This window comes from Anolis sagrei, chromosome X (assembly GCF_037176765.1).
Source record: "Anolis sagrei isolate rAnoSag1 chromosome X, rAnoSag1.mat, whole genome shotgun sequence".
Classification (NCBI taxonomy): Eukaryota; Metazoa; Chordata; class Lepidosauria; order Squamata; family Dactyloidae; genus Anolis; species Anolis sagrei.
In genome coordinates, this window is record NC_090034.1 from 66,499,334 (window position 1) to 66,527,180 (window position 27,847).

General features: G+C 41.8%; 1 protein-coding gene across 1 annotated transcript in view; it reads left to right on the top strand.

Annotated features, from left to right (window-relative positions):
- Positions 1-2,466: 2,466 nt before the first annotated feature.
- PPT1 (palmitoyl-protein thioesterase 1) overlaps positions 2,467-27,847 on the top strand; it is a 34,487-nt gene continuing 9,106 nt past the window's right edge. The window contains exons 1-7 of the mRNA XM_060784618.2: positions 2,467-2,611; positions 16,176-16,285; positions 20,593-20,720; positions 21,973-22,043; positions 24,372-24,474; positions 24,584-24,674; positions 25,988-26,086. Coding sequence (XP_060640601.1) covers positions 2,500-2,611; positions 16,176-16,285; positions 20,593-20,720; positions 21,973-22,043; positions 24,372-24,474; positions 24,584-24,674; positions 25,988-26,086 — 714 coding nt within the window. The 5' untranslated portion in view covers positions 2,467-2,499. The remainder of the gene's footprint in view (positions 2,612-16,175; positions 16,286-20,592; positions 20,721-21,972; positions 22,044-24,371; positions 24,475-24,583; positions 24,675-25,987; positions 26,087-27,847) is intronic.

Genomic DNA, 27,847 nt, shown 5'->3' on the forward strand with positions numbered 1-27,847 from the left:
CTGCAAATCTCTTGGGAAGACAAGAGGACAAATGTCAGCATGCTGGAAGAAGCAAAGACCACCAGCATTGAAGCGATGGTCCTCCGCAATCAACTCCGCTGGACCAGCCACGTTGTCCGGATGCCTGACCGCCATCTCTCAAAGCAGTTGCTCTACTAGGAAACACTGAGCAGCATTCCATGGAGACAGATACTAAAAGACAAGGGAGTTACGGATGGATGGGAGTTTCTCAAGAGTGAAATACTCAAGGCGCAATTGCAAACTGTGCCAACAAAGAGAAAAAATAGGACAAGTGCAAAGAAGCCAGAATGGATGTCCAAAGAACTTCTAACTGTGCTAAGACACAAAAGAGACATGCACAAGAAGTGGAAAAAGGGAGAAATCACCAAAGAAGAATTCAAACAAATAGCCAACACCTGTAGGGAAAAGGTCCGCAAAGCTGAAGCACAAAACGAGCTCAGGCTTGTCAGGGACATTAAAAACAATAAAAAGGGATTCTTTTCTTATGTCAGTAGAAAAAGGAAAAACAAGGACGCGATAGGGCCTCTTCGAGGAGAAGATGGGGCAATGCTGACAGGGGATAGGGAAAAGGCAGAACTACTTAACGCCTTCTTTGCCTTGGTCTTCTCACAAAAAGAAAGTCATCTTCAACCTCAGCAAGACGGAGTGGATGAGGGATTTGAGGACATCCAACCCCAAATTGGGAAACAAGTCGTCCAGGAATACCTGGCCGCTCTAAATGAGTTCAAGTCCCCAGGGCCAGATCAACTACACCCAAGAGTATTGAAGGAACTAGCGGAAGTCATTTCGGAACCATTGGCAATCACCTTTGAGAGTTCTTGGAGAACGGGAGAAGTTCCAGCAGATTGGAGGAGGGCCAATGTGGTCCCAGTCTTCAAGAAGGGAAAAAAGGAAGACCCAAACAACTACCGTTCGGTCAGCCTCACGTCGATACCAGGCAAGATTCTGGAAAAGATTGTTAAGGAAGTGGTCTGCAAACACTTAGAAACAAATGCAGTCATCGCTAATAGTCAACATGGATTTATCAAAAACAAGTCATGCCCGACTAATCTGATCTCTTTTTTCAATAGAGTTACAAGCTGGGTAGATGTGGGGAATGCCGTGGATGTAGCGTACCTGGATTTCAGTAAGGCCTTTGACAAGGTCCCCCATGACCTTCTGGCAAGGAAACTAGTCCAATGTGGGCTAGGCAAAACTACAGTGAGGTGGATCTGTAATTGGTTAAATGGACGAACCCAGAGGGTGCTCACCAATGCTTCCTCTTCATCCTGGAAAGAAGCGACGAGCGGAGTGCCGCAGGGTTCGGTCCTGTTCAACATCTTTATTAATGACTTAGATGAAGGGCTAGAAGGCAGGATCATCAAGTTTGCAGACGGCACCAAATTGGGAGGGATAGCCAATACTCCAGAGGACAGGAGCAGGATTCAAAACAGATTAGAGATGGGCCAAAACTAACAAAATGAAGTTCAACAGCGACAAATGCAAGATACTCCACTTTGGCAGGAAAAACGAAATGCAAAGATACAGAATGGGGGATGCCTGGCTCGAGAGCAGTACGTGTGAAAAAGATCTTGGAGTCCTCGTGGACAACAAGTTAAACATGAGCCAACAATGTGATGTGGCGGCAAAAAAACCCTATGGGATTTTGGCCTGCATCAATAGGAGCATAGTGTCTAGATCCAGGGAAGTAATGCTATCCCTCTATTCTGCTTTGGTTAGACCACATCTGGAATATTGTGTCCAATTCTGGGCACCACAATTCAAGAGAGATATTGACAAGCTGGAATGTGTCCAGAGGAGGGCGACTAAAATGATCAAGGGTCTGGAGAACAAGCCCTATGAGGAGCGGCTTAAGGAGCTGGGCATGTTTAGCCTGAAGAAGAGAAGGCTGAGAGGAGATATGATAGCCATGTATAAATATGTGAGAGGAAGCCACAGGGAGGAGGGAGCAAGCTTGTTTTCTGCTTCTCTGGAGACTAGGACACGGAACAATGGCTTCAAACTACAAGAAAGTAGATTCCACCTGAACATGAGGAAGAACTTGTGAGAGCCGTTAAGCAGTGGAACTCTCTGCCCCAGAGTGTGGTGGAGGCTCCTTCTTTGGAGGTTTTTAAACAGAGGCTAAACGGCCATCTGTCAGGGGTGCTTCGAATGCAAAATTCCTGCTTCTTGGCAGGAGGTTGGATTGGATGGCCCACGAGGTCTCTTCCTACGCTAATATTCTATGCAAGGCACAGGAGCCTCCTCCAGTTGGACATCTAGCAATGCCTCGTTGCAAAACAGGGATGGGAAGCCCATGTTCCTGGAGAGACATTGCATTTCTTCCTCCGTTCCCATTGCCCCTGCTTCTTGAGCTATGATTGCCATAAGTATTGCAATTTTGCAGCCTCCTTCAAAACACAGCCTCTTGGAAGGCGTTTGGTCACGTGACGCCGTTTCCTCCCTGTCTCGAGGCGGAGATCATGTGATACAGCCAAGATGGCGTCGATCAGGTTGTTTGTGTCTTGTCTGCTGTTCTCAGGAGCCTTTTGCCGGATAGAGTTGGAGAGCCGGGCGATACCGGTGCCTCTGGTGATTTGGCACGGCATGGGTGAGTACCAGCGCCCCCAATTCACGTTTTGTCCTCTGAGGGAAGATTTGTTCCAGAAATTAAAGTAAAGGAAACCGCTTTACTCTGAAACCTGTGAGACAGCTCTGAAAAGGCTTTCATGGCCGGAATCGCAAGGTTGTTGTGAGTTTTCCGGGCTGTATGGCCATGTTCCAGAAGCATTCTCTCCTGACTTTTCGCCTGCACCTATGACAGGCATCCTCAGAAGTTGTGAGGCCTGAGACTTTACAACTTCTGAGGATGCCTGCCATAGATGCTGGCGAAATGTCGGAAGAGAATGCTTCTGAAACATATATATATATATTAGTAGCCGTCAGGGCCGTAGCCAGAAAAAAAATTCGGGAGGGGTTGAAATTTTCAGGGGGGGGGTGAAAATTTTGCAGGGGCAGGTTGAAACCTGCCTTCTAGCTCACGCTGAAGCAAAGAGCACAGCAGGGAGCAGAGCAGCCTTCAATAGCCTGCAGCTCCTCACGTGTCAACCACCTCCACCAAGTCTGGCCTCCTTAATGAGAGCATTCAACACACAAACACACCCAACTTGGTTGCTTCACTACATCGGCTATTGCTGCAAGTAATGACAGTGTGAATAAATTGTCAATATTTAAGGCCTTGCATGGTCTGTGGCCAATGTACCTGAGGGACCGCCTCACCCCCTACCAACCCCAGAGATCCCTCCATTCTGAGGACCAAGATCTATTGGAAATTCCCAGTGTCAAGACCTTGCGTCTAACAGCAACCAGACGCAGAGCCTTCACAGCAGTGGCACCATCACTCTGGAATACTCTGCCACCTGAAGTCCGTGCCTTGCGGGACTTATCAGCTTTCCTCAGGTCATGTAAGACATACCTGTTTCGACGGGCCTTTGATCTCTGATATTGCTGTTTTTAAATTTTTTAAAATTGTGTTCGATTTTAGCCTGTTCTTGTAAGCCGTTCCAAGCCCCAGGGGAGTGGCGGCATATAAGTTCGAATAATACATAAATAAATAAATAAATAAATATTTGCTTGAGGTAGTGCTTGTAGTTCTGGAGGGACTCTTAATTTTTTTGCATCTCATAGCCTTAGCATGGGGATTTGGTTAACCAGTTAATATTCATGAGTAAAGTGGGTTTTTTAAAAAAATCTGAAACATTTCGGGGGGGGGGGTTGAACCCCTAAAACCACCCCCTCGCTACAGGCCTGGTAGCCGTCCCCTGCCATGCGTTGCTGTGGCCGTCTGGTGATCTGGAAAATAGAGTATTTTCTAATATATGTAATTTTTTTATGCTTGTGGGTAAACAGGATTTGATTACGTTTTCTTGCCCTGGTGAAGGGAGTTGGACTGGATGGCCTTAAGTATTTTCTATTGGTCATGGGGTTCTGTGTGGGAGGTTTGCCCCAATTCTGTCATTTGGAGGGTTCAGAATGCTCTTTGGTTGTTGGTGAACTATAAATCCCAGTAACTACAAATCCCAAATGTGAAGGTCTATTTCCCCCAAACTGCATCTGTGTTAATATTTGGGCATATAGAATATTCATGCCAAGTTTGGTCCAGATCCATTATTGTTTGAGTCCACAGTGCTCTCTGGATGTAGATGGACTACAACTCCCAAACTCAAGGTCAGTGCCCACCAAACCGTTGTAGTGTTTTCTGTTGATCATGGGTGTCCTGTGTGACATGTTTGGTTCAGTTCCATCATTGGTGGAGTTCTTTGATTGTAGGTGAACTATAAATCCCAGCAACTATAACTCCCAAATGACAAAATTAATTTTTTGAGTGAAGGACATACATTGGGTTGTTAGGTGTATTGTGTTCAAAATTGGTGTCCATTGCTCCAGTGGTTTTTGAGTTCTGTTAATCCCACAAACGAACTTTACATTTTTATTTATATAGATTATTAATAAAATGGTCCAGAGACCCTAATTATTTATTTTTATTTATTTACAGAGCGGCTAACAAAGGCAGCAATTTGATGCCACAATCAATAACACAGTCTAAAACCATAAATACATGCAGAGTTAAAACAATAGCAGTTAATTATAACCAAATTATCATAAGTCATTAAAACAATACTCAGTCCGCAAACCCACTGATAGAACCATAAAACCGTATCCTCATACATATCGTCTTGCCAATCCATTTCCAGTCAAAGTGCTGCTTTATGTTTATTGTCCGAAAGCCTGGTCCCAAAACCAAGATTTTAATTTCTTCCTGAATGCCAGGAGGGATGGGGTCGATCGTATTTCATTTGGAAGCGCGTTCCACAGGCTGGGGGCTACAGCCGAGAAGGCCCTGTCTCTCGTCCCCGCCAGCCGCGTTTGCGATGTTGGCGGGAGCGAGAGCAGGGCCTCCCCGGATGATCTTAAGTTATGAGTTGGGACATAGAAGCAGATGCATTCGGACAAGTAAGCTGGGCCAGAACCGTATATTACACTGTAGCATACAAGTTATATAGGTAATGATACATCTAGTGGATAAAATTTGCAAACAGTATAAGCGCAAAAGCTGGGTTGCAGTTAAACATCAAAAAAACCAAGATTATGGCAACAAGAATGATTGACAACTGGGAAACAGAGGGAGAAAACGTGGAGGCAGTGACAGACTTTGTATTTTTAGGTGTAAAGATTACTGCAGACGCAGACTGCAGTCAGGAAATCAGGAGATGCTTACTCCTTATGAGAAGAGCAATGTCCAATCTCGATAACATAGTGAAGAGTAGAGACATCACACTGGCAACGAAGATCCGCGTAATTAAAGCTATGTAATAATAATAGTAATAGTAATAATATTAGAATATTATAATTATAATTATATATTTACATTACATGTAATATTACTAATAATATTACAATATAATGGTATAGTGCAATATAGTAATATATAATACTGATATTGTACTATGGTAATAATATAATATATTGTATGAAAATATATCTTGTAAGCCGCTCTGAGTCCCCTTTGGGACTTTGCCATAAATAAATAAATAAAGCAATTTATTTATTCCTGCTTCTTGGCAGGGGGTTGGACTGGATGGCCCATGAGGTCTCTTCCAACTCTTTGATTCTATGATTCTATGATTCAATGGTATTCCTCATAGTCACCTACGGATGTGAGAGCTGGATCATAGGGAAGGCTGAGCAAAGGGTGAGAGATGCTTTTGAACTGCGGTGCTAGAGGAAAGTTCTGTGAGTGCCTTGGACTGCGAGAAGATCCAACCAGTCCATACTTCAGGAAATAAAGGCCGACTGCTCATTGGAGGGAAGGATATTAGAGACAAAGTTGAAGTACTTTGGCCACATCATGAAGAGACAGGAAAGCTTAGAGAAGACAATTGTGCTGGGGAAAATGGAAGGAAAAGGGAAGAGGGGCCGACCAAGGGCAAGATGGCTGGATGGCATCCTTGAAGTGACTGGCTTGACTCTGAAGGAGCTGGGGGAGGTGACAGCCGACAGGGAGCTCTGGCGTGGGCTGGTCCATGAGGTCACGAAGAGTCGGAAACGACTGAACGAATGAACAACATAAGCTGCTTAAAATACATGTTGGCTAAAAACAAGGGTAAAAAGCTAAAAAGAAGTGCCGGCGTGTTTCAGCCTCAAGGTATGCAGGCAATGAGATTAAGAACAACCTGTTGCTTGAGCACACAGATGGGTAAAATTAACAACAGTTAAAATTGCTTAAAACACAAGTTGGCTAAAAACATAGGTAAAAGATTTTCAGCCTGTGTCTAAAATTGGGAAATGTCTAAGTTTGGCTGCCTCAGAAAGAAACTTGGCAACTGCCAAGGTCACATGGGGAAGATTTTTCTGAACTTGGAGGTAAATTCCTTAGTAGGGGATTGATTATGTCTGCTCAGGTCTGTTCATAGAAACTGCATGACAGTAGAATGTGGTACATGCACTTCCTGTTCTGAGAGTTTGACAGGTCTGGTAAACTTGGGGTGCAGCTACACAGTAGAACAGTGTTTCTCAACCTTCCTAATGCCGTGACCCCTTAACACAGCTCCTCATGTTGTGGTGACCCCCAACCATAAAATTATTTTCGTTGCTACTTCATAACTGTAGTTTTGCTACTGTTATGAATCGTAATGTAAATATCTGATATGCAGGATGTATTTTCCTTCACTGGACCAAATTTAGCACAAATACCCAATACACCCAAATTTGAATACTGGTGGGGTTGGGAGGGTTGATTTTGTCATTTGTGACTTGTAGTTGCTGGGATTTATAGTTCACCTACAATCAAAGAGTATTCTGAACTCCACCAACAATGGAATTGAACCAAACTTGGCACAGAGAACTCCCATGAGCAACAGAAAATGCTGGAAGGGTTTGGTGGGCATTGACCTTGAGTTTGGGAGTTGTACTTCACCTACATCCAGAGAGCACAGTGGTGGATCTGCACCAAACTTGGCACAAATACTCAATATGCCCAAATGTGAACACTGGTGGAGTTTGGGGGAAAATAGACCTTGACATTTAAGAGTTGTTGTTGCTGGGATTTATAGTTCACCTACAATCAAAGGGCATTCTGAACCCCACCAATAATAGAATGGGGCCAAACATGCCTACACAGAACCCCCATGACCAACAGAAAATACTCTGTTTTCTGATGGTCTTTGGCGACCTCTCTGACACCCCCTCATGACCCCCCATCGTCCCAACCCCCAGGTTGAGAAACTCTGTTGTAGAATGAACACAGTTAGACACCATTTTAATTGCCCTAGCTGAATGCTCCTGAATAGTTGGAATTGCAGTTTTACAAAGTGTGTAGCCTTCTCTACCCAAGATTGCTGGAGCCCCACAAAACCACAACTCCCAGAATCCAATATCAAACAAATTGAAATTGAATCCAGAGAAGACAGCGGTCCTCCTTATCAGTTATAAGGTAGATCAGGGTATAGGACGGCAACCTGTGTTAGATGGGGGTCACACTCCCCCTGAAATCACAGGTCTGCAGCTTGGGGATCATCCTGGACTCAGCGCTAAGCTTGGAGGTCCAGGTTTTGACGGTGGCCAGGAGGGCCTTTGCACAATTAAAACTTGTGTGCCAGCTGCACCCCTACCTTGAGAAGCCAGACTTGGCTATGGTAGTCCATGCCTTAGGTACATCCCACCTAGACTACTGTAATGGGGCTGCCCATGAAGAGTGCTTGGAAACTTCAACTAGTCCAAAGAGCTGCAGCCAGGCTATTCACAGGTGCTGGAACCAGGGAGCACCCAACTCATCTTCTACAACACCTTCACTGGCTATCAATTTGTTTCTGAGCCCAGCTCAAGGTGCTGTTTTTTACCTTTAAAGCCATAAATGGTTCATGCCCAACTTACTTATCTAATCACATCTCCTCATACCAAACTGCCCAGTCCTTAAGATCACCAGGGGAGGCCTTTCTTTCATTTCTGCCACTACGGTTCACAACGATGAGGGAGAGGACCTTTTCAGTGGCCGCCCCCCAAAAGAAATTAAAACAGCTCCCTCCCTTTCTTCTTTTAAGAATCAATTAAGAACTTCATGTTTAGACATGTCTTCAGTGAAGAAATTTAGTTTGAAGTGCTAAAAAAGTGCCATAATATCATTGACTGGAGCAAAGTGCAGTATAACTCAACATGATGTCACATGAATGTATATTGTTTTGATTTGTCCATTTTAAGATGCATATTTATTAATTGTTTTTTTGGCCTGGATATATGTATTTGGATTGTTGTCTGTATGACATTAATATATTGTAAGCTACTTTGGGTACGGTGAGGGAAAAAAGTGGGATATAAATAAAGGTGATTTATTAATGTTGTTGTTATTATTATTATTATTATTATTATTATCCTCATTAACAATGGTGCTAAACTGCATTAATTCTACAGTGTAGATGCATCCTTGGTGGGTGATGCCAGAGTTGAATCATTTCAGTTGTTATAGACAACCCCCCACAACATTTTGAGACACTTAACATCTCAGAAATTCTTACCATAAGCACCTTTATAATTACCGGTTATGCAGTTTATTATTATATTGGTTACATATTTTGATTTATAGTTGTTGCCCCTGCACAATGCTGGCACAATAACTGTTGGTTTGTCAGGTTTCTATTTGGTGTCACCAGCCTTCTAGCTAATGATAAGGATAATAATAATAATAATAATAATAATAATAATAATGTTTTCTTTATATCCCGCCCCCTCTCCTGGAAGGGACTTAGTGCGGCTTACAGCAAGTAACAGTTAAAACAATACAAAAAACAATAGTACATAGATCAAATTAACATAACTTAAAATAGGAGTGATTGATGTTGTAACTCTGTTGTAATGCTATTTGTGTGTACAGCTCAGAGTGATTTAGTTCTTTTATTGTTGTAATTGTATGCCTTAAGGTTGTTTCTGACTTACGGTGATCTTACCACTGGGTTTTCTGGGGCTGAAAGTGTATGACTAAGGTTACCCAGTGGGTTTCTGTGGCTGAAGAGGAAATTGAATCTTGATCTCTCGCGATCATTATCAAAGCACTATGCAACACTGTCGCACTTAGTTCTGAGTAGGCATGCCTAAAATATGCTATGGCTTTCATCAAACAAGAGGTGCATTAATATACATAATTGGCAAAACAAGTGTGATTTAGTTGCAACTTGTTGCATGGACCTGAGTTCAAGTATTGGTTCAACAATGAACACACTTTTTGAAAAAGCCACTCTACCTGTCTATTTCAAAAGGGAGTAAAGGCTTCAAAAGGGAGTAAAGGTTTTAAGGGAGTAAAGGCTTCATGGATTTCTTTCCTGAGAGTCAAAAGGAAAGTGAGATCAAACCAGGAAATAGTTGTTGGTTTTCAGTTCCCTATTTATGAAGTGGATACTGTATTGTTATCAGAATGAAAGTGACAAGCTGTATGACATTTAAATAACTTTCTACCAACCAAGTCAGTCTCTTGTTGCTTTTGCTGCATTCTAGAGTGAAATTAGATCTAGTTCAGGCTTGTGAAATCCTTCAGGAGCAAAATAGTGGGATAGGCTGGTAGATGTCCATGAGAATTAAGGAACATATACTCTGATCATGTTGGGTTTTTTTGTCGTGTCAGAAGCGATTTGAGAAACTGCTAGTCGCTTCTGGTGTGAGAGAATTGGCCATCTGCAAGGACATTGCCCAGGGGATGCCAGGATGATTTGATGTTTTATCATCCTTGTGGGAGGCTTCTCTCATGTCCCCGCATGAGGAGCTGGAGCTGATAGAGGGAGCGCATCCGCGCTCTCCCCGGATTCGAACCTGCGACCTTCAGTCCTGCCGGCACAGGGGTTTAATCCACTGTACTACCGGGGGCTCCCTCTGATCATGTGATCACATATCTCAAAGTGCAAGGTCTGTACTAAAACTGAACTCATAAAGTCCTTTGTTTCTCAGTGTGCCTTGGAAACAGAGGGCCTGTCCATAGAGTACCTTTATTCCAAGAGCTTCTACAGCAAATGGGAGGGTGGCCAGACGCAATTGCTACAAACGGCAAAAAACGCGAGAATTTCAGGTGCGGGAATATCCCAGTTCTGAGCCAAAAATACGTATCTTTTAGGACTGGTGGGGGCGAGGGACAGGGCCTTCTCAGTGGTGGGGCCACCCTCACCTATGGAACTCTCTTCCCAGTGACATCAGATTGGCCCCCTCCCTCCTGTCCTTTAGAAAGAAACTCAAACCTGGTTATTTGACCAAATGTTCGAACAGTAGAGACAGCAATTGAGAATTAGACTCAAGTGATATGAATGATAATGGACTGACCCGGACTCTGTCTTTAAACCTATGTAATTAAAAAAAATGTTTTTAATGAATTGTTTTAAATGTATTCTATTTATGACTGTGTTTGGCATTTGAATGAATGCTTGCTCCGGGGTGGGGGTGGGGGGTGGTGGTGAGAAGGTTTGTTCCTGGGTTTTAGATGTTTGTTCCTGATTGGTTGGTTCTTAGAAAGAAGGTGACAGTTGAGTAGAATGTGAAAATTTTGTTTCTGTGCCAGGATCTTCATGAAAAGTATGGCGGGCACATTTTCTCTGGTAGGACAAAGTTGTGGCCCCCTAGTCAATGTTGTACATCTTTTCACAATAAGAACAATCAGGAACAGACATGTATAACCCAGGAACAACACCCTGTCTGCACAGATGACCCTACCAAGGAACAGAGCTTATACAATGATTTGCATCTTTGCATGTTCGCGTCTTAATTTAAAAAAAAACTACCGAAATTTCGGGCAGCAGTCCCACGGTGGCCATCTTGGGAGCCTTTAAATCACGCAACACAGGAAGTGTGGGCCACGGAGGCAGAAATCCTGGAACAAACAGGTCTGTATATGGACCACTTCTGATGTCCCAGGATTTTTTTTGCCTCTTATTAAAGCCTGCAATTTGGTGTTGTCTGGAAGTGCCCTAAGAAAGGTCAGCTCTGGTTAGGATTTGGACAGAAGCTGCCAATGAATACCAGGTGCTGTCAGGTGCACCTGGTATTACAGAGGAAGGCGCTTGCAAAGCCACTTCTGAAGATTCCTCTATGCAATTCATGGAGTTGCCATAAGTTGACAAGCAATTTGAAGGCACATCTGTACACATAATAACTCTAGAAGAGAATAAATAAATAGCAATGGTAAGGCATTATTTTGAAGAGATTCTTGAAAGTATTAGAAGTGCAGGAGTAAAGGCTATAATTTAAAGTGAGCATAATTCCCACGCCTGGTCTTAAGATAATTGGGAAACAATATTTGATGCATGAAATAATAGGTGGTGAGAAATAGGAAGAGGCTTCATGAAACCTGATCTGGCGTCAGTCTGCCCTTTACACCTGACTCACTATAATTGGATTATGGAAGGGGAAAGCTGAATTGCCGTGGGTTGAAGCTGGGTGATCAAGGCCCATCTAAAATATTCCAAACACTTTAATGTTAAGATACAGATGCACTTGAGTACACCCACTTGCTGCTGAATATGCACACACAAAAGATCATGTATGTACGGATATAGGAAGTTGCCATATGAAGGCAGCCTTCCACATTTGCTGGCATTTGGGATACAAGATCCCCACAAAAGTGTGAAAATCACAAAAAAACTCACATTTTTTAAATCGGAGATAACGGCACTTCTAGATGTTGACCATAGAATCATGTTGAAGTCCTAACAAATGTCTAGAGCAGCGTTTCTCAACCTGGAGGTCGGGACCCTGGGAGGTGTCACAAGGGGGTGTCAGAGGAGTCATCAAAGACCACCAGAAAACACAGTATTTTTGTTGGTCATGGAGATTCTGTGTGGGAAGTTTGGCCCAATTCTATTGTTGGTAGGGTTCAGAATGCTCTTTGATTGTAGGTGAACTATAAATCTCAGCAATTACAGCTCCTAAATGTCAAGGTCTATTTTCCCCAAACATTTGGGCATATTGAGTATTTGTGCCAGGTTTGACCCAGATCCACCATTGTTTGAGTTTACAGTGCTTTCTGGGTGTAGATGAACTACAACTCCAAAACTCAAGGTCAGTGCTCACCAAACCAGTATTTTCTGTTGGTCATGGTAGTTCTGTGTGCCAAGTTTGGTTCAATTCCATTGTTGGTGGATTTCAGAATGCTCTGTGATTGTAGGTTAACTATAAATCCCAGCAACTCCCAACTCCCAAATGACAAAATCCACCCCTCCCCCCCCCACCAGTATTCAGATTTGGGCATAGCGAGTATTTGTGCCAAATTTGGTCCAGTGAATGAAAATACATCTGCATATCAGATATGGACATTACAATTCATAACAGTAGCAAAATTACAGTTATGAAGTAGCAATAAAAATAATTATATGATTGGGGGTCACCACAACATGAGGAACTGTATTAAGGGGTCGCAGCATTAGAAAGGTTCAGAACCACTGGCCTAGAGAAATTATCTCTCCAGGAAGCTTTAGGTCCTAAAGGAGAACTTTATGTTGGAACTTGGCCATAGAGTCTTGCTGGAGGACCTAAAGATTTTTGCAGAGAACATATTAATCAAATCTGCAAAAATGAAACCTGCAAATGTGGAGGGCTGGCTATAATGAGTCAGACCATTTGTCTACCTGTCTCAGGGCTATGAACTGGCAGCAGTGGACAGATTTTTGCACAGGATTCTTGTTGCAAGCTTTACTTGAAGTTCCCTGATAAATTCTCAGGAATCTAGACTTAAGGAGGTACTCTCTCTGCTGCTGATGTAGGATGAGTAGCGAAACCAAACGAGACAGTTTCTGAGGCTTGAAAATAAAACACAATTTACTGTATATACTTGCGTATAAGCCTAATATTTCAGCCCTTTTTTAGGCTGAAAAAGTCTCCCTTGGCTTATAATCAAGGTTATTTATTATTTTACTCTGTTGTTGTTGTTATTATTATTATTATTATTATATTTATTATTTTATTCTTATTCTTATTATTCTTATTATTACATTTATCAATTTACTATATTATTACATTTATTTTTTACTTTATTATTGTTGTTATTATTACTTGATTATTACTGGAGCCCCCGGTGGCACAATGGGTTAAACCACGGAGCTGGTAAACTTGCTGACCGAAAGGTTGCAGGTTCGAATCCAGGGAGCGGCGTAAGCTTCTACTGTCAGCCCCACCTTCTGCCAACCTAGCAGTTCAAAAACATGCAAATGTGAGTAGATCAATAGGTGCTGCTCTGGCGGGAAGGTAACGACGCTCCATGAAGTCATGTTGGCTACCAGACCTTGGAGGTGTTTACAGACAATGCCGGCTCTTCAGCTTAGAAATGGAGATGAGCACCACACCCCAGAGTCGGACACAACTGGACTTAATGTCAGGGGAAAATCTTTACCTTTTACCTATTATTACTGTTATTATGACATTTACATTATTTTATCCTATTATTATTACATTTATTATATTACTCTTTATTATTATTGGAAGAATACATAAGCACATTTACATTGAAGAAGGTTAGAATAATTGCTTAATCAGAGTTTGACAGTCTTATCTTAAATTACAATTTTATGTAAATATTCAAAAACATTTAACTGCGGATGCCTCAATTAATGTAATTTTATTGCTATTTATTTTATTTTTAAAATTTACCTGTAGCTGCTGCATTCCCCACCCCTTGGCTTATACTCGAGTTAATTCATTTTCCCAGTTCTTTGTGGTAAAATTAGGTGCCTCGACTTATATTCAGGTTGGCTTATACTCGAGTATATACTGTATTTACCAGCTGATTTCCAGTCTCTGCTGGAAATCAATTCCAAAAGGTAGAGCCTTGAACAAAGACATTTTTCTACTTTTATACATTCCTGTTACATGCAGGCAAAGTTATATGCATTGTCATTTCTCGTCACAGAGATAACCTTTGACCGTCTCACGATATGGTACATACATCAGTTGTTTTCCTAAAGCACTTTAAGATGGTTATAGATAGACATTACATTTTCAGCCCATCAACCAAGAGGCCCCTACCACTCTCCTTCCTTTTGGCTGGTGTCAGCCCATGGCAGGTACCTGGAATTTACAGATTCAACAGCTCAGGCTCTTGCCTTTACATTGAACAGACCTCCTGAATATTCCTCTAGCTACTGCATTTAAGAATCTAATTTCCTTTGTTTCCTGTATTTCAATGTTCTTATACATACAGCATATGTGTGTGTTTTATATTTCTTAATACAGCCATATCACTGCCATTAATATTCTGTAGCTGGTGATCTAAATTCATGTCATGCACAAAGTATTAGCAATACTGAAGGTGGAGGCAGCTGACTTTCTGGTTATTGTCCAAAGCCATTCATATAAAGTAAAAAAACAAACAAAGTTAGGCTGTGTCGTTGTTTATATATCTAGCTCCAGCAGACAAGAGTCCTTTGTCCCACCCTGGTCATTCCACAGATATATAAACCCTTTTTCCTAGTTCCAACAGACCTCACTACCTCTGAGGATGCTTGGCATAGATGCAGGCGAAACGTCAGGAGAGAATGCCTCTAGTCTAGACCATGGCCATACACCCCGAAAAAAACCTATATATATATATGTTTATATATCTGTGGCATGACCAGGGTGACCACTCTCACAACCACCTACTACACAGAGAAGCCATTGAAATACACAAGCATGTGGACAATTTCAACAGAAAGGAGAAAACCATGAAAATGAACAAAATCTGGCTACCAGTATTTAAAAACTCTAAAATTGCAACGGCACAACAACAGAGAGGAAGCAGGCAGGGACATCTAATTACCTCTCAAAAAAAGTTTGTTCCAGGCACAGTTTGCCCATTGTATGCTAATCAAGGTGGTCAGTTGAAACATTCACACCTAGCTTCAGGCAGACAAGAGTTCTTTGTCTCACCCTGGACATTCCACAGATATATCAACCCTTTTTCCTAGTTCCAACAGACCTCACTACCTCTGAGGATGCTTGCCTTAGATACAGGCGAAACGTCAGGAGAGAATGCCTCTAGACCATGGCCATACAGCCCGAAAAAACCTACAACAACCCAGGGATTCAACAAAACATTACATTTTTATTTATATAGATTCTTTCTCTCTGCACAGGATCCAAGAAAGAAGACTTCTTTCTGAAGTCTTCCATTCTCCATATTCTGGTCTAGAGGCCAGAATGTATTTTGCTGTGTTTCTTACTTTCACATCACTGTCTTTCCTCCAAAGAGCTGAAGATGTTGGGGGAGAAGGGCGGGGTATAAATATCTATATAAATAAAAATGTAATGTTTGTTTGCGGGGTTAACAGAACTCAAAACCACTGGACGAATTGACACCAAATTTGGACACAAGACACCTAACAACCCAATGTATGTTCTTCACTCAAATTTGATTTTGCCATTTGGGAGTTGTAGTTGCTGGGATTTATAGTTCATCTACAATCAAAGAGCATTCTGAACCCCACCAACGATGGAATTGGACCAAACTTGGCACACAGTTCTCCCATGACCAACAGAAAATACTGGAAGTGTTTTGTGGGCAGTGTCCTTTGGTTTTGAAGTTGTAGTTCACCTACATCCAGAGATCACTGTGGACTCAAACAATGATGGATCTGGACCAAACTCTACACGAATACTCAATATGCCCAAATGTGAACACTGGTGGAGTTTGGGGAAAATAGAATCTTGACATTTGGGAGTTGTAGTTGCTGGGATTTATAGTTCACCTACAATCACAGAACTTTCTGAACTCCACCAACGATAGAATTGGGCCAAACCTCCCACACAGAACCACCATGTGGGCCACAGCAACGCGTGGCAGGGGACGGCTAGTAGGAAATAAATAAATAAATAAATCCCCCTTTTTTCTTTACAGCAGCTCCTTAAGTATCTCATTAAGGCATCTATGAATGTGCTTTCTGACATGGTTTCATTTCAGTCCAAACATTTGATGTTGCAAGAAAGAGCAACCAAAAGTTCATTCTCTAATCAGATTGGTTACTCTCCGAAGTTGAGATTTGGCCATGGGACTGCCATGCACCCCAATTGCACATGAATTGAATTAAGTCTACATTAGTGAGCTGTCAAATTGTTCAAAGGAGGACTGATTTCATGATTAATAATCTTCTTGCTCTTTCTTTTTTCTTAAATTGTAGGTGATAGCTGTTGCAATCCTGAAAGCATGGGTTACATTAAGAAAATAGTGGAGAAGAAAATCCCAGGGATTTATGTTCTGTCTCTGAAAATTGGGAGTAATTTGATTGAGGTGACTTTATTTTTATTATTTGTGTGCTCACTGTGTGGAGTAGTTGACGTGGTGTTCATCAAATTTTATATAGTATCTGTTTTATAAATTATTTCTCTGCCCACCAAAGTTTGTGTGTGTGTGTGTGTGTGTGTCAGGAGTGACTTGAGAAACTGCAAGTCGCTTCTGGTGTGAGAGAATTGTTGTCTTCAGGGACGTTGCCCAGGGGACGCCTGGATGTTTTGATGTTTTACAATCATTCTGGGAGGCTTCTCTCATCTCCCCGCATGGGGAGCGGAGCTGACAGAGGGAGCTCATCTGTGGTCTCCCCGGATTCGAACCTCTGACTTGTCAGTCTTCAGTCTTGCCGGCACAAGGGTTTAACCCATTGCACCACCAAAGTGATGTACTGTAAGATGAATTTCAAAACAGTATTTAATTTTTTTTTAAAAAAAATACTAAACAAAACCAGATTAAATACTGTATATACTCGAGCATAAGCCTAGTTTTTCAACGCCCATTTTAGGCTGAAAAAGCTCCCCTCGGGTTATACTCGAGTCAAAGTTATTTATTATTTTCTGTTATTAGTATTATTTTTATTACATTTATTATTTTACTTTATTATCAGTATTATTACATTTACATTTCACACTATTATCATTTTATTACATTTATTTTATTATTTTACTTTATTATTATTGTTATTACATTTATTATTTTACTCTTATTATTGGTATTATTATATTTACATTATTTTACTCTATTATTACATTTATTTTACTCTATTATTACATTTATTTTACGCTATTATTATTATTACATTTATTATTTTACTTTATTATGGTTTTTATTATTACATTTATTATTTTATTCTATTATTATTGGAAGGATGCGTAAGCACATTTACACTGAAAAAGGTTGGAATAAAGGTTTAATCAAAGTTGGTCAGGCTTATTTTAAATTACACTTTTATGTAAACAGTGAAAAACATTTAACCTACTGTTTCCTCAGTTAGTGTAATTTTATTGGTATCTATTTTTATTTTGAAAGTTACCCATAGCAGCTGCATTTCCCACCCTCGGCTTATACTCAAGTCAGTAAGTTTTCCCAGTTTTTTGTGGCAAAATTAGGTGCCTCGGCTTATATTTGGGTCGGCTTATACTCAAGTATATACGGTAATCTGGTTTTCACTACCTGTTAGAAGTTCAACATGGATGCAGCTGGAGTGACTTCACTTGGGAAGGACTGCTATATTCAAGGTGCAGCTATGGAAAACCCAATGTTGTGTTTTCACCAACCCAGTTTCATGGGTAGCTGAACATTCAACCAGGGCCTCCACTGAATATTTCACATACCAGGCAGGCTTATGAAGTAGGAGGCAGTCTTTCAGATATCCTGATTCCAGGCTTTTAGGGCTTTGTAGGTCAACACCAGCACCTTGAAAGAAGATATGTGAATGGGAACCCTCCCTTTTGAAGTAGAACATGCAAATTCTAGCACCTACTGTTTAATTGATAGCCTGTTGCAGTTATTGAAAGAAGTGAACAGGGCTACAGATCGAGCACCACCAGATGAAAATAGGAGAGGCCACCATTTGACCTTTTTCTAAAACTGTATTGCGATGTAAATTAGAATTGAGGTGGGGTGCATATGATCCCCACCTTGTTTTTGGGCGACACTTCCCATCATCCCTGATCATTGTCTGTACTGACTGGGACTGATGGAACTTGCAGCCTGGCAACATTTGAAAGATCATAGGTTCCCCCGATACACGTTGTGGAAGTAAGCAGTAGTTGTGAAAGTAAGCAGTAGTACTTTTGCAGTAGGCTGGAATGTTGAGGAAGGAGGCATACAAATCCAGTGTTGATGACCAGGGTCCAATTTGGGTGGAATTCATCCTCCTCGCATGCCTTGGCAGGGTTCAACAAGGTAAACAAACAGGCTGATTGGTGACAGACAAAGCATTTTTTTCTTTTTCGGGTATAATGCATTTGTTCCCCACACCTGGCAGGCGTTATGTGTAGAGAGGAAAATGACAGAGTATACTATCCATTTACTGAAAGCAAAGACTACACAAGTGATGGGTTTGGGTTTGCCAGCTCGTTCCGTGATCCAGTGGAGTAACCCCAAGGGATTTGCTAAAGCCTAAGCAGTAATTGGATTTAGACACAGATCTGCTTATAAGCTATTTGAAACCATGATTGCATCTGGCTAGGCTTCCTTTAAGCCTCGTCTGTGCACGAGCTGCTGTCATTAGTCCTGAGATTGATAAGGGAGCTCATTCTTTTCCACTCTTGTGGCTTTGACTGGTCAGTGGAACTTGCAGTGGCAATCCTTTTCCCACCCTGGCCACACTGATGCTCTTACTTCGTCCTCCAAACGGTGAAGTGAGGAGTAAGACAGACCTACCTGATTCCATAATATGAGGAATATCTGGGAAGTAGGGTTACAAGATTTAAAAAAACAAACAAAAAACAAAGAATGAATATATTTTAATAAAGCTTACATGGATTATAGCATCGGCATTACATTATTTTTCCACATCACCATTCAGGTCAATACATTTTATCATCTATATGATGGGTTTTTTGATGCCTGTGTCGTAGAAGTCTCCCGCTACCTTTTTCATCCAGTTCGTCACTTCGATTTTCCCCTCGTCATCGTTGGAAAAATGTTTTCCACCCAGATGTTCCTTCAATTTAGTGAACAGATTATAGTCACTGGATGTGATATTAGGGCTGTGAGATAGGTGGTTTAAAACATCCCAACCAAATGAAGTCAACAACTCTTGTGTTGTATGAGTGGTATGCGAATCCGCATTGCCGTGAAGGAGACAGAAGGGAAATGGAATGAGGACGCTCATCTCTAATCACAATGCCAGTCGATGAGCTACTGACGACTGACACTGCTCGTTTGCTTCTGCTGGCTTCCCGCTACACGGCAGTGATGCCAACTTCTCCTGTGAAAATTCCCTGTGAGAGCTACGTGCCTTGTAACCTTACTTTCTGGATAACTCTCATATGTTGAGTGTGACCTCAAAGTATCTACATCAATATGAAATGAGGAAGGGATTGTGTGGCCGGGAATAGGGAATAAATATCATGTTTGTAGAAATGTGTGGTAGAACTGTACATAGGACACCCAACTCCAAGTACTTGCTCCAAGAACTTTGTCCTCTGGTACAGGCAGTACCCAAGTTATGAACAAGATAGTTTCTTTATGTTTGTTCTTAAGCTGAATTTGTTTGTAAGTTGGAATATGTACATTTTTAAAGTATAACTCCTGAAATTGAGATAGAGAGACAGAGATAGAGGTGTTTTTTGTTTGCTGGCTCTCCAGATGTGTTGGACTACACTTCCCATCATTCCATACCCAGCATGACCATACCCTCCAGCTAAGATGTGGGACAATTTATTTATTTACAGCTTTTATATTCCGCCCTTCTCACCCCGCAGCGGACGCAGGGCGGATTACAGTGTACACATATATGGCAAACATTCAATGCCAATTTTTGACATACAAACATATACAGACATACACAGAGGCTATTTAACTTTTTCTGGCCGCCAGGGGAGCTGTCGCTTTCATCGTCCATCTGCGACGCTGATGAAGCACTTCCGCATTCCCCGCATGCTTCCCCGCTGGAATGCTTTGCTGGAGTCTTCTTTATGGCCTCATAAATCAGTTAATTTAGCCTCCCCACACTTTAAGGTGGTACCTTATTTTCCTACTTGACAGATGCAACTGTCTTGCGGGTTGCAAAGGTCGACAACAGGCTACACAATTGGTTGGAAACCCACTCCAACCTGGGCTGGCTTCGAACTCATGACCTTTTGGTCAGAGTGATCTTAATGCAGCTGACACTCAGCCAGCTGCGCCACAATCCCGCAGCTGGTAATTGTAATTGAACATACGTTGAATGTGTCAATTTGAGGAAGGTTGATGTAGAGGTGAGAGTCACACAGGCCTTTTTAGCCCGCAAGAATAGCTACGCACATACGTGCTTCTGAAAATGTGTTACTTCAAGGGGTCAGTTCTCATGACAATTTCTGAACCATTGCTTTTGTTGGAGATCGCTTGTGTATTGCTGGGAGGCTGGAAAATTACTCAGATAGCCTCCGTGTTTGTTTAACCCTGGTGTTAAATGGGAGTTACTAAGATATTCATGTGAACAGGAAGAAAAAAGGTGCACATAGAGACAAGATGACTTCTCTTTTATGTGTACCTTCAGCAAAACAAGGGAAGCGGCGAGGGCCTGCGTGCTTACTAAAATGTTTACAATCCTGAAAACTCTCCTTATCACCTCCATTTCCCTTTACCCTCTGCAGGACATGGAGAACAGCTTCTTTAAGAATGTCAATGACCAGGTGACACTTGTGTGTGATATACTCGCAAAAGACCCCAAACTGAAAGGTGGCTACAATGCCATGGGCTTCTCCCAGGGAGGACAATTCCTGTAAGTCAGTAGTACTCAACCTTCCAAATGCTGCGACCCCTTAATACAGTTCCTCATGCTATGGTGACCCCCAACCATAACATTATTTTCATTGCTACTTCATAACTATCATTTTGCTACTGTTATGAATCGTAATGTAAATATCTGATATGCAGGATGTATTTTCATTCACTGGACAAAATTTGGCACAAATACCTGATACACCCACATTTGAATACTGGTGGAGTTGGGTGGGGGGTTGATTTTGTCATTTGGTAGTTATAGTTGCTGGGATTTATAGTTCACCTACAATCAAGGAGCATTCTGAACTCCACCAACGATGGAATTGAACCAAACTTGGCACACAGAAATCCCATGACCAATAGAAAGTACTGGGAGGGTTTGTTGGGCACTGACTTTTGAGTTTTGGGGTTGTAGTTCACCTATTTATTTATTTATTTATTTATTTACTTACTTACTTACTTACTCCATTTATATACTTGCATCCAGAGAGCACTGTGGACTCAAATGATGATCTGGACCAAACTTGGCACAGATACTCAATATGCCCAAATGTGAGCAGTGGTGGAGTTTGGGGGAAATAGACCTTGACATTTGGAAGTTGTAGTTGCTGGGATTAATAGTTCACCTACAATCAAAGAGCATTCTGAACCCTACCAACGATAGAACTGGACCAATCTTCCCACACAAAATCCCCATGACCAACAGAAAATACTGTGATGGTCTTTGATGACCCCTCTGACACCCCCTCATGACCCCCCCCCCCCCAGGGTCCCGACCCCCAGGTTGAGAAACACTGCTGTAAGTGTTTCGGGGGTGGGGGGGGGGGGTGGGGTGGGGTTGAAAGTATGGGAGGGGAGGCATCTTGGGTGGGACTGTAATAGAGCCCCAACTTCACATGCAGAAGGTCCATTTTTCAACTTACCAGCAACCCTAGTCAAAAGGATTATCCTGTTTGCAGTATCTGAGAGTTATAGTCCAAAAAGTAGTTCTAGACTCTAATAACAGCAGGCTACTGGCAAAATACCCTTGGAAAGCACTGCCAGTCAGAGTAGGACAAAGGGGATTATGTATGGTAGGTTCTATTGTTCCCGTGATTTGTCAAAATGGAGCCTGAGACCACAGCCTTTCCAGATAACATAGGAAACTGCTGAATGGGAAGGCAAACTTTTGGTCCCTCTGCCTATTGGAACTGACTATTCTGTTGATGTGGATTTTGCTGGTGATTGCAGTTTCTTCCTCCCATTCCCAGGCGAGCCGTGGTACAGAGATGTCCAACTCCCCCGATGATCAATCTGATTTCTGTGGGAGGTCAGCACCAAGGTGAGACATCTGAAACATCTTCTGTTTTTTAGGTGCTGAAATACCATCACAGGAACATGGATTTAACTGGTGTGCACATACTTCATTCTTGTCAAAGTCCATCCAGTGTGAGGGGGACCTCCCCCACCCCTTTTCTAGTCCTCAGTGATTTTGTTTTTCAAATTTTGACTGTTTTTCTGAACTTCAAGGCTGTCTGATTCTTACTCCAATCCTTAGAATTTTGTTAATAGCTATCTTGATCATGTTTTAGAATGTCAATCTTATCTTGCTACATTAAGCCTTTTGGATATCATCACCCTGGAAAGTTCATATTTCATGGCTATTTAACCATGAGATGTTGTCAGAATTCTTTTTATAATAGAATTTTACAGAATCCTACTTGTTTTCATGGATGTGTTTGTGGTGGGGTGTTTATGGCCTACCTTTACATTTCTACTTTGGAGCCTCCTCTGTTTGCTTTATCCCCTTTTGGCCATTATGCTGCTTGATCTTGTGCTTCAGGTCCTGCCTGCCTCTTAAACTCTCAACAGGATGGATGGTGTGGTTTATTCCTCTGCAACACAAGCTAATGAAGCGGCTTCTTGGCATACCTAATTATTTCCCAAGGATAGAGTAGGAGTAAGCGGTTTGGCAAGGTGCTGTTTGACCTACCCAGTCTTTATCCAAGGAAGAATGGAAATGAATATTCAGTAAATTGAAGTCTGGAAAGGATATAATTAAAGTAGAGCTTGTCATGGATTTGTTACAGATAATGGGTTTACTTACTTACTACTTTGGTACAATAACGTTGGGATGACGCCCAACTCTACTCCTTTCCACCTAATTCCAAGGAAGCCCCTCGGGTGCTGGACGAGTGCCTGACTGCTGTGACGGTTTGGATGAGGACACATAAGCTGAGGATTAATCCCGACAAGACAGAGGTCCTCCAGGTCAATCGTAGGCCGGATTGAGGTATAGGGTGGCAACCTGTGCTTGACGGGGTTGCACTCCCCCTGAAATCACAGATCCACAGCTTGGGTGTCCTCCTATATTCAGCGCTGACGCTTGAAGTTCAGGCGTCAGCGGTGGCTGGGAGGGCCTTTGCACAATTGAAGCTCGTGCACAGCTGCGACCGTACTTCGTTAAGTCAGATTTGGCCACAGTGGTCCACGCCTTAGTTACCTCTAAATTGGACTATTGCAAGACGGCCCGGAAATTCCAATTGGTCCAACGGGCAGCAGCCAGATTATTTACTGGTGCAAATTACAGAGAGTGGTCAACCCTCCTCTTGTGTTATATTGTTGTGTACTGTACTGATGGGTGTGGCCTCATGTAAACTGCACCAAGTCCCCCTGGGGGAGATGGAGCGGGGTATAAATAAAGTTTTTTTTTCAGATGCTTATTGCAATCCAAGTACTTATTGTTACTCGGTAGTGTGAATAGTGTACTTTGTTGGGCGAGTGGGCTTATTAACAAAAGACCCTCACAATAAATGCACAGAAGAGTAACTTATTAGTGGCAGTGTAATGCAGCACCAGTAGCCCAAAGTGATGAAAAAAGAACAAAAACACACAGGCCAATGTTATATCTTCCTTAGGAGGCTTTTCTTTGTAGTAAAATAATATGGTTGCACTATTTACCAGAACAAGGTTTCCATAAGATAAATAAAGTCCTTCATACTTCCTTCTTTGCTTCCACACTGGGCTTCTTTCTCATGCAGATAAACAGCTTCTCTCTCACAGAGCCTCTTCTCACACCGAAGTTACACAGTAGCTTCACACAGTAGCTTTTTACACACAGAAGCCTTCACACTGGAGCTTTCTCTCAAAGCCTTCTCGCACCAGGCCTCTCACACACTGAGGCCTACCTCACACTGAGGCCTACTAACACTGAAGCATACTAAGCTACAGGCACACCTACTTATATTGAACTGCAGCTTTGAACTTATCCTCTGCTCCTCCCCAGTAGCATTTTGGCCATCTTCCGACCTGGGAGTCCCATCTTCCAATGGCATACAGACATATCTCTGGTTGTACTGGTCCATTTAGTTTTCTTGGCAAGGATACTGGGGTGGTTTGCCATTGCCTTCCCCAGGGATCACGCTTGGTCTGACCTCTCTGCCACGACCGTCCCGTCTTGGGTGGCCTTTCACGGTTTCGCTCATGACATCATTGAGGTGCTCAAGCTCCAGCGCCACAACAAGGCGGTGATCTTTTGCTGGAGAAAAAAAAAAAAAGCTTACCTGTGTTATTATCAATAGACTATTTCCACTTTTTGTGGAGCAATTTGCAAGATACTTTGTGCCAAGCTGGAATTTGAAATGCCTTAATGGACACCTTACTGCCGCAGGTGTGTATGGGTTTCCACGCTGTCCTGGTGAGAGTTCACACATCTGTGATTGGATCCGAAAGATGCTTGATCTTGGGGCCTACACCAAGTCGGTCCAGGAGCGGTGAGTTCAGTTTTTGAAAGAGACAGATGGTTCAAAGAGATGTGACTGCGATGGGCATCTTTTTGCTGTATGTTTCAAATGCTCCTTCTCTCCCTACTCTCTATTACAGTTTGGTACAAGCTCAGTATTGGCATGATCCACTGAATGAAGAGGAATACCGAAAGAACAGCCTTTTCTTGGCTGACATCAATCAGGAGCGAGTAAGTCAAATTTTCTTGGCTTTTTTGTTTTGGGGCGAGGCTTTTATGCCACTGCTCAAACCTAAGAAGAGATGTTGATGCAGTCCTGGAACACGATTTCAGGCATGGATTATTCTGGAGTGGATGTAGCGTACCTGGATTTCAGAAAGGCCTTTGACAAGGTCCCTCATGACCTTCTGGCAAACAAACTAGTCCAATGTGGGCTAGGCAAAATTACGGTGAGGTGGATCAGTAATTGGTTAAATGGACGAACCCAGAGGGTGCTCACCAGTGCTTCTTCACCCTGGAAAGAAGTGACGAGCAGAGTGCTGCAGGGTTCTGTCCTGGTCCCGGTCCTGTCAACATCTTTATTAATGACTTAGATGAAGGGCTAGAAGGCATGATCATCAAGTTTGCAGACGACACCAAATTGGGAGGGATAGCCAATACTCCAGAGGACAGGAGCAGGATTCAAAAGGATCTTGACAGATTAGAGAGCTGGGCCAAAACTAACAAAATGAAGTTCAACAGTGACAAATGCAAGATACTCCACTTGGGCAGGAAAAACGAAATGCAAAGATACAGAATGGGGGATGCCTGGCTTGAGAGCAGTACGTGTGAAAAAGATCTTGGAGTCTTCGTGGACAAGTTAAACATGAGCCAACAATGTGATGTGGCGGCAAAAAAAGCCAATGGGATTTTGGCCTGCATCAATAGGAGCATAGTGTCTAGATTTAGGGAAGTCATGCTACCCCTCTATTCTGCTTTGGTTAGACCACACCTGGAATATTGTGTCCAATTCTGGGCACCACAATTGAAGAGAGATGTTGACAAGCTGGAATGTGTCCAGAGGAGGGCGACTAAAATGATCAAGGGTCTGGAGAACAAGAGCGGCTTAAGGAGCTGGGCATGTTTAGCCTGAAGAAGAGAAGGCTGAGAGGAGATATGATAGCCATGTATAAATATGTGAGAGGAAGCCACAGGGAGGAGGGAGTAAGCTTGTTTTCTGCTTCCCTGGAGACTAGGACACGAAACAATGGGTTCAAACTACAAGAGAGGAGATTCCATCTGAACACAAGGAAGAACTTCCTGACTGTGAGAGCTGTTCAGCAGTGGAACTCTCTGCCCCGGAGTGTGGTGGAGGCTCCTTCTTTGGAAGCTTTTAAACAGAGGCTGGATGGCCATCTGTCAGGGGTGATTTAAATGCAATATTCCTGCTTCTTGGCAGGGGGTTGGACTGGATGGCCCATGAGGTCTCTTCCAACTCTTTGATTCTATGATTCTATGAGTCTTATTATTCCATTTCCTTCTCTCTACCCTGCTACTCTTCTCAGGGTGTCAACACGACCTACAAGAAAAACCTGATGTCTTTGAACAAGTTTGTGATGGTGAAGTTCCTGAAGGACACTATGGTTGACCCTCCTGCCTCAGAGGTAAGCAACCCAGTATGTTGACATGCCTCTACGTTAAGGACAAAAAGAAATTTTAAAAACCCTAAAGAATCTGCTGGAGAGAAGAATTGATCTGGCCAAGCTACTAAAATTACAAAAGGGAAGAAGGAACACACATTCCTCTGTGCTTTCATTCTGGATACCTCCATGCACTCAGATAGATAGATAGATAGATAGACCGTATATACTTGAGTATAAGCCGACCCGAATATAAGCCGAGGCACCTAATTTTACCACAAAAAACTGGGAAAAACTATTGACTCGAGTATAAGCCGAGGGTGGAAAATGCAGCAGTTACTGGAAAATTTCAAAATGAAAATAGATATCAATAAAACTATATTAATTGAGGCATCAGTAGGTTAAATGTTTTTGAATATTTACATAAAACTGTAATTTAAGATAAGACTGTCCAGCTCTGATTAAATCATTATTTTAATTTTCAGTGTAAATGTGCTTATGTATCCCTCCAATAATTATAAAGAGAGTATAATAGCACTGGGATTGTGGCACAGCTGGCTGAGTATCAGCTGCATCAAGATAACTCATGAGTTCGAAGCCAGCCCGGGTTGGAGTGGGCTTCCAACCAATTGTGTAGCCTGTTGTCGACCTTTGCAACCCGAAAGACAGTTGCATCTGTCAAGTAGGAAAATTAGGTACCACCTTAAAGTGTGGGGAGGCTAAATTAACTGATTTATGAGGCTATAAAAAAAGACTCCAGCAAGCACTCCAGCAAAAAGCATGCGGGGAATGCGGAAGTACTTCATCAGTGTCGCAGATGGATGATGAATGCCACAGCTCCCTTGGCGGCCAGAAAAAGTTAAATAGCCTCTGTCTATGTCTGTATATGTTGTATGTCAAAATTGGCATTGAATGTTTGCCATATATGTGTACACTGTAATCCGCCCTGAGTACCCTGCGGGGTGAGAAGGGCAGAATATAAATGCTGTAAATAATACAATACAAGACAAGACAAGACAAGACAAGACAAGACAAGACAAGACAAGACAAGACAAGACAAGACAAGACAATAAAAATAAAAATAAAAATAAAAATAAAAAATGAAATCCAGCGTATATACCTTATTTGCTGTGTCATACTGTGTTTTTGTGTCAGGATAATAATAATAATAATAATAATAATAATAATAATAATAGTAATAGAGTAAAATAATGGAAATGTAATAACAGTAATAACAGAGTAAAATTATAAATGCAGTAACAATAAAAATAAAGTAAAATAATAAATGTAATAATAATAAAGAGTAAATAAATAATAATACTAATAATAAATAGAGTAAAATAATAAATGTAATAAAATAATAATACTGTAGAGTAAAATAATGTAAATATAATAATAATAATTAATATATTAAAATAATTAATGTATTAAAATGATACTAATAACAAAGTAAAGTAATAAATAACCTTGACTCGAGTATAAGCTGAGGGGAACTTTTTCAGCCTAAAAAGGGGGCTGAAAAACTAGGCTTATACTCTAGTATATACAGTATGTGTGTGTGTGTGTGTGTGTGTGTGTGTATATATATATATGTATGTGCTCTGTGCGTAATGAGTGCCTTAAAAACAAAAGAACCAATGAATGAAACCACACCAAATTTGGCAACAAAACGTCTCACAACACAAGGAGTGACCATCACTCAAAAAAAATGATTTTGTCATTTGGGAGTTGTAATTACTGGGATTTATAGTTCACCTATAATCAAAGAGCATTCTGAACCCCAAT